At 38.7% G+C, this 7,609-nt stretch overlaps 1 protein-coding gene across 1 annotated transcript in view; it reads left to right on the top strand.

The window, feature by feature from the left end:
- Positions 1-337: 337 nt before the first annotated feature.
- The window catches only part of ADAMTS18 (ADAM metallopeptidase with thrombospondin type 1 motif, 18), a 78,140-nt gene continuing 70,868 nt past the window's right edge, over positions 338-7,609 (top strand). Inside the window, exons 1-2 of the mRNA XM_009586938.1 lie at positions 338-407; positions 2,268-2,584. Of these exons, the coding sequence (XP_009585233.1) occupies positions 356-407; positions 2,268-2,584 (369 nt within the window). The 5' untranslated portion in view covers positions 338-355. The remainder of the gene's footprint in view (positions 408-2,267; positions 2,585-7,609) is intronic.

The following is a 7,609-nucleotide window of genomic DNA, read 5'->3' as shown; positions in this document are numbered from 1 at the left end:
ACCATGCGGGGGATCCGGGCTCGCCCGCCGCACGCTTCGGGGAGCAGGTAGCACACCAGGTGCACGGCGGAACATGGACTGTCTTCTGCTTGTCGTCTGGACTTTACCTGTTGCGATTCTCAGCGGCAGGTCCATGCAATTCCCGGCTCTCCCGTGGCTTGGAAGCACTGTAAAGGCAGGTCGAGAGCACTTTCTTTTGCAGTCGCCTAGTGTACTTTCATACCAGGTTACTGCACAGTTTCTGGTGCCTTGTCTTTCTGCCTTCCCTTGTCAAGTAAATCTCGCCCAATACTCCTTTTCTCTTTCCTTTTTTTTTTTTCTCTTGCAGACCCTTCAGCTGTGCTGCCTCTGTTGCATGTCTCATGCAGCAACTTTAACCAGTGACAGCATCAGTGAATTGAATCATGGTTTGTATAGCTCTTTCTGTGTCTGTGTATATGAGCATTTGCATGGATGCTTTTTTTGGTGGACTGAGCATTTAAAGGGAAAAAGCCACGGTGTTCAGGGAACATAAAGTGAAAGCAAGTTGGCTGCTGTAAAAGAGCTAACTATGGGCAGAGATTAACTTGTTAAGCCCTGTGTGCAAGAGCTAAAAGGAACGATATGTAACAGCAAAGCAAATGAATGAGATGGTAAATACATCCACGTTTACATGTGCAGTTAGAAGGATGAATGTGTATGTAGCCACAACAGCAAAACCTCATGTGCCTGTTGTGGAAGCAATGAGACAAAAGTAATGAAAAGACTTGGGTGGGAGAGCGGAAGAAGCTGTGCAATGCAGGCTAAGGGAAAACAAACCTGGAGGGAAAGGACTCGTGTGAGTGAGAGCTCAGGAGCTGTTTGTTCCCAGGTTGCAGAGACTAACACTTAGATGCTGATGACTTTGGGAAGTTTGAAGTGCAGTGTATGCTTTTTATTGGGTGCGTGTGGAAACAAAGTACAATAGAGAACCACACCAGAGTGCAGAAAGGAAAACCCTCTTGCACCCAATCATCTGCTCACTGGGGGATTCCCTCTCTCTAGCAGCTGCTTGCATTTTTTGGCCACCAGCCTGCTTAGCGTCCTCAACTTCTGCCGTTGATTAACACCACTCAAGGAAAGTGAAAGTTCTTGATGTATTGTTTCCATTGTCTAAGGGAAAACAACCTATCACTGGTTATGTTTTCAGCTTAATGTGTGTCCAATAAAGTCTATTCAGGCAAAGAGATTGATAGTTTTTGCAACATCTGTTACAACACAAAAAGGAGGGGTTTTCTTCTTTTTTAACGGTGTTATTTCAATTTAGGAAGAGAAATTAATTGTTTTACTGTCAAATGCATAGATATCTTTAAGTACTCACAGAGAAATACATCTCAAAAATCAAATGGGGTTGGGAAGCAGTTTATTCAGCATAATTACTCCTGTAACCAGGAATAGGTGCAAAAGTCCTAGGTCAGCAAATGGCTAAAATTCAGACCCAGTTTCCAGGATACAAGTAATCCCTGTATGGCTGGATCAACAGCAGTGATAATGTACTTCAAGCTAGGCACCTGCTTATGCAGCTAGCTGAATCCTGGCCTCTATTTTTGCCTTTCTTAAGTGGTTGTGAGTAGATCTTAGTCTTCTCCTCACAAATAGTTTTGTAATTTTTCACATACTTTATCCAAACCAGTAAACTTCTGTGACATGCAATTAGCAATGGCTGACTAAAGGTTATTAGGTAGGATGTAATCTCTTTCTGCTGAAGGTCAGTTACAATTTGAAACCCAGTCTAATCGAGTCACTACAAAGGGATGAGGTCTCACTCAGTTAAGGCATTAATAAATTAATCCTTTAATCCATTTGAACAAGTGGTACAGTTCTACAAAGTCTCAGTCGTGGTTACCCCTACAGTGATATAATATAGGGAAAGAAAAAAAACCCTCAAACCAGAGCAGTCTTCACATTTGACAGCAATTAATACAGGGGGAGGGGAAAATCTACAGATCTGCTGGTGATGACAAATGTCTTCAGAAGAGCGATTGTGGGAATGTTCACAGCTATGCTAGTTAGTCTGTACCTCTCAGTGGGGCAGAAAGGAAACAAACACTGTTTGAGAGCCTGTGTGACTTACAGGGGTGAATTTATGCAGTCAAGCCTATACACACTAGCCTGCAGAGCTTTCAGGCCATCCCCTAAATGAGGGAATGCTTCATGCCATAGTGAAAGCCTGATGCTTACCGTGTTAGAATGACGCTTACCTTATTTGCTGGATACAAAAGCTGATGGCTAACTTTTTATCGTTACAGATTATGTATTTGTGACACCTGTCAAAGTGGATTCCAGTGGATCGTACATTTCACATGATGTTTTGCACAGTACTAGGAGAAAGAGATCAACTCAGAGTTCAAAGAGTTCCTTGCACTACAAATTTTCAGCATTTGGACAGGAACTTCACTTAGAACTTAAACCTTCGACCATTTTAAGCAACAGTTTTATTGTCCAGGTACTCGGGAAAGATGGAGTCTCAAATTCTCAGGAACCTGAAATTGAGCAGTGTTTCTACCAGGGATTTATAAGGAATGATAGCACCTCTTCGGTAGCAATATCTACATGTGTAGGCTTGGTAAGTGTTTATTTAAAAAAAATCAGCATTGAAAGTAGTATTTTCATATGTGGAATAGTGGCTGAAGGGATGTAATTCATATGATATTCAGGATACCACATACCATTTGGTGATTTTCCTAATACCACTAGTTGCTATTGCATTTAACAGAAGAGGTTTAGTTATAGCCGATGAACTGCAATGCACCCTTTGTATTTTTTGATCACAGTCTTTCAGGAAAAAAAGCAGAAGACTGGCTGGTAGTCCTAGTAATTATCCCATAGCAATTTTCGTTTGTTATAGTTTGTGCTAGTTTATACATTTTTGCTTGCTCTTAAGTAAATGCTCTTCCTGCCTTTGTGAACTACTATGAATAAAGAAAAAAAGATCAATCTATAAGCTTGTGAGAAAAAAATACTGTACCTAGGTTTGTCAACTGCTTTAAGGAAGGGTGGATTTCCTATCTCAGCAGGAGTATGAACCAATTTCCCTTCGTTTCCTTTGACAATTCCAGGCTTATTCGGGTTTATAAGTCTTGATGAGTTGATCTCTTATGAATGTGTTAAATATTATCATTGCATATTTTCCATTTATGGCTGTGATCCAAGTTCATGAAAAATTATTACTCACGAATTATTTTTTCAGAATACATTTGACAGTGCTCATTGCCTGCAAAGAAGTCTTTACTGATGTAATTCAGAAGAATCATGTACAGAAATAATAGTTATTTATGTTTTTTAGGCTTAAGCCCTTGTACTTGCAATGCAATTTCCTGTGGATGCAGATGAAAGGAGTGACGTTTAATAGTATTAGGTATATGAAGCTATCTGTATGCTTTGTGGTTGACTAAGGTCCAGAGGATATGTTGGATCACCCTCTAGAAATCTGTTTTGCAAAGGTACTTGTCCATAAGGGCTATTAAACTGTGTGACAGGACCAAAAAAGGAGCACTTGAGACACCCAGTGTTTCCTTTGAAATAGTAATCAGTGACTTGAGAAGAGGGTGGTTCATTAGGAAGAGCTGTTGAATACTGATAACTGGTTGAAGTAGTCTGGATTATATTTTGAATGCTCTACTTTTTTTCTCAGCAAGTTAGAGGAATTAGTATCTTTTATAGTTCATTTGAACAGTTGCAAATGTGACTTTGGAGCAGGTGCCAGGAACTGGAATGAAGCTTTCTTTTGCTTTTTTTAAGTTGTGTTTGTAGTGCTGAACTGTTAATATTGGATGTGCTTAGTTGTTTCTGTGGTAGCTTCATTTTCACAACTGCTAGCTTTTACCATATTTATTCATAAAAAAACTGTTTTCACTTATTGCGGTGTTTGCCTTTTCCTCTAAGAGAAGTGCTCTACCTACCCACAACAGTTACAGTTTGGGTGATCTCCCCTGTTTGGTCACGTTTGTTTTTTAACATGCTTTATAAGCTAAGTGAAGCTGGGCTTGTCAAGTCTTGTCTGGAGAAGGAAGGTTCAAGTCTGCCTCAGGTCACAGAGAAACAGAATGTGGTGATCTTAACTGAGACTGAAATAGATCTTTTACCACTGTCTCGACATAGAGATTGTTATGACTGGTAAGCTTCACTCAGAAAAGATCCAGAAACTGATCAAAAGAGAATAAATATTGTGGCATGAACACATTTATTATGGCAGAACATTTTTCAGTACCTAGATTATCACCAATTAGAATCTCTCTCTTTCTTTAATCAGTTCCAAGGTGCAATAGATTTCACCTTAAATTGTTATTTTAAACTGGTAAATTAAGTAAACCTTTACTTATAATAATCTGCAGAATAGGTATCACAAATGAAGTACAATTGTTCCTTTCTCCCTATGTATTTATTAATTTCCGTGCACCTAATGAATCCCAGGCAAATTATCAATAGGATTATTAGTCTTTCAGTTTGTAAGACTGCCTTCTTAAAAATGTGTCATCAGCTGTCTGTAATGACAACCACGTCATTTTTTACTGTGATCCAAATTCAGTAATCATATGTTAAGTCTGGACACTGTGCTCTGATCAAGAGAACCTTGTGAATAGCTTCTATATCCTCTTTGCACCAACTACTTTTGTCACTTGGTTGCCCTTCTTTCCTATTTGCTTTGTTCACTGCAATTAAACCGAAAGTGGTGTTTCTTCTATATGGTTGGTAGCACTAATCTTTCCATTGTTCCTTTCATTAGCAATAGCTTCTCTACAATAAAACTGCAGTGACCCATTCTTTCAAGCCTGGAACACCACAATGTAATTTGGAAGCAATTGCATTTCAATAGACTACAGGGACTCTTTGATCTAATTTTTTGGATGACCTAGAGTATTCAGTCATTCAGCTGTCTGTTATCTGCCATTGCCTGCAGAGTAGACTTTTGAGAGAGTCTATCTGAAATGGTTTGTTAGGCAGGATGACCTTAACTTAACACTGGAAAGGAGCAAGAATTTGTTGCTTTGGTATAGATCTATTTAGAGATGGGTGTATCTTACTCATGTATTAATAGCTTAGTTGACAGTAAGGCCCCACATTTTTATGCTGATTTGTTGATTTGAGACCAAATCTTTCCATCAGTCAACACAATTTTCTTGATGTGTCAGAAGGCAAAACTATGCCCTTTATCTGAATAGGTACTCTAATACATCAAGTTAGCATTTTAGGAGAATGTTTACAAGTTTACTATGAGTACTCTCTCTTGCCTTTTCACATCAAAGTGTTTAGGTGCTTTGATTTTCAACAGGAAACTTGCTTTCTTCTGTCTTCTGCCCTTTCCTGCTTCAGTCAACATCCTTTACTTGCTGGAGCATCTGTTATGCAGCAAGAAAGCTGTGATTTTTTTTTTTTTTTTTTTTTTTTTAAATGAAATGATCTTGTATGCAAGAAATCTTGTTTAGATTTTCCTGTGTGTCTGTTTCACCATCAGGCATTGAGTAGCAGCATCATACTTAGTGATAAAAGACTATGACATATTTATTAAAATTCAGGCTTATGTTGTACATCAAATGGATTTGCTCAGTCATTTTATCAAAAATGCTCAAACACAGATGTACTTTGTACACCTTCAGAAAATGTGTTCTGGACTGTCTGTGGAGAATATGATATATTCCCTCCAAAGAAGTTGTCATAATTTTTTCCGTTTTCATATATTTTGTAAATACATTCTCACTCTTGGGGTGATTTTTTTTAACTCTTAGAACTTTGGGTCAATGAGTTCATTTATGTTAGTAAATACAAAACTAGTTTCTCTCTTTGGAATCATCTTAATGTGGCCCGAATAGAAATTAATGCAAAATTTTCAACTCGTTTCTCCACTGATATTCATTATTACTTCTAGTAAAACTCTTCTGCTACTCTAGCATGACTTCTTGAAGTTTCCTTCAATCCCTTGGGCCCTCCCAATTGATATATCCAGGCCACTGGTTTGTCTTGCTGCTTCATCCTCTGTTTACGTTCTCCAAGCTGTTCATTCTTCCCAAATTCAATTTTTTTTCCAAATTCCTGACTTGAGCTAATTCTTACTTATTTTAATTACGTGTTTTTATTACTATTATTATTTAGTAATATGTTATTACTCATAATTGCCTTTAGCTATCTAATTGGGAGGCAGACTATGCCAAATCCACAGAAAGGGGTTTTTCTGCTTTTCTGAAGGAGATGATGTTGGCCACTGTTAGAATAAGAAATTGTTCTTAGGGCTTACTCAGTGTGGCTGTATCTGTATTCCTAGCTCATTCCTCATGCCTCATCCACATGTTGTGCTATGTCATCTGCATTAAAAACAGATATCTATTGTAGGTTCACCATCTTTAACTCCACTTTCATGATGACATTGTCTCTAAAAGCCTTACTACTGTCTTCCTAGTCTGTGTATAAACTGTGTGGTGTTTGTCTCTCTTTATATGCTAGTTTTTGTCTCCTTTCTGTCTCCTGATGTGCTGCTTATGTTAGGTCTATGTATACATAATCTCTTGTATAAAGTGAGTTGTTTGCAGTCACACAGTAAATCAGGGCAGAGAACCCCAGAGTTGTCAGTAGTCCAGCTGTGTTCTAGAGACATTCTTAAAAGTAATTTATAACTGTGCATTTAGAAGCAGAAGTCACATTTCCCTTGTGAACAAGAACTCTCTCTTACAAACTCAAACAAGTTTACACTATAGTCCAATACACAACATAGAAAATAGTGAACATAATGAATGAGTAGTTTATTATATAGCATTTGTGGGGATGGTGCTGCTATTTGGTGGAGGGGACAGGTGAGGGTATATAGCAAGTACAAAACATGTGCCCAGAGGAAAGAAACGTACATACAACATAAAGGAACTCTCCTACCATTACATCGCAGCGGAGACACGCATGTGTATTTTGGGTCAGAGAGAAAATTAGTACAGTTCAGTGAAACAGATCACGTCCTTTAAAACTACATGATACACAGTTTTATTGTTCAGGCCAAATTCAGCCCTAAGCAAACGCACTAGCACGGAGGCCTGAGAAGCTGCACCTGCTTGCACTAGAGGTGAATGTGGGCCATTCTCCCTTTTATTTATGTACCTCAATTAGAAGAGTGGAGTCAGCTTCATGCACTAGCTAGTGCCCTCCTTTGTTTTTGGTAAGATGTGATTGCATCTTTCATTATAAGGGGCCTCCTTCTCTTGTCTCAAGTTCTGTTATGTTTGTTAGTGTCTAGTCAAAGGAAGAGAAGGAAGAGAGAGGGATGAATCATGTTACACTCACTGAGCTGTCAGAGGAGTCTACGACTGGAGAAAGGGTTAGATGTAGCACTGAGAGATAAACAGGAGATGTATTAATTCAATTGAAGTTGTGTGTGCATGTCTGAGGGCAGGACTTTGCTCAAAGTATCAAAGAAGCCACAAAATTAAAGCTTCTTAGCGCAGCCTGGCCACCTAAGAGGCAGGCAGGCAAGGCAACTCATGTACCCATTCTTTGTAGTCGTTTAATTGCACCCTGTATTAGCATTATTTAAGTTCTTGCTAACAACAGCCTCTTATTCCTAGAGCTCACACTTTAAGTCCAATTAAATATGTTGAGACAAATCCCAAGG

The sequence above is a fragment of the Fulmarus glacialis genome, unplaced genomic scaffold (assembly GCF_000690835.1).
Source record: "Fulmarus glacialis isolate BGI_N327 unplaced genomic scaffold, ASM69083v1 scaffold6031, whole genome shotgun sequence".
Taxonomy (NCBI): Eukaryota; Metazoa; Chordata; class Aves; order Procellariiformes; family Procellariidae; genus Fulmarus; species Fulmarus glacialis.
The sequence above is the reverse complement of the archived record's forward strand: the minus strand, read 5'-3'. Positions and strand labels throughout refer to the sequence as shown.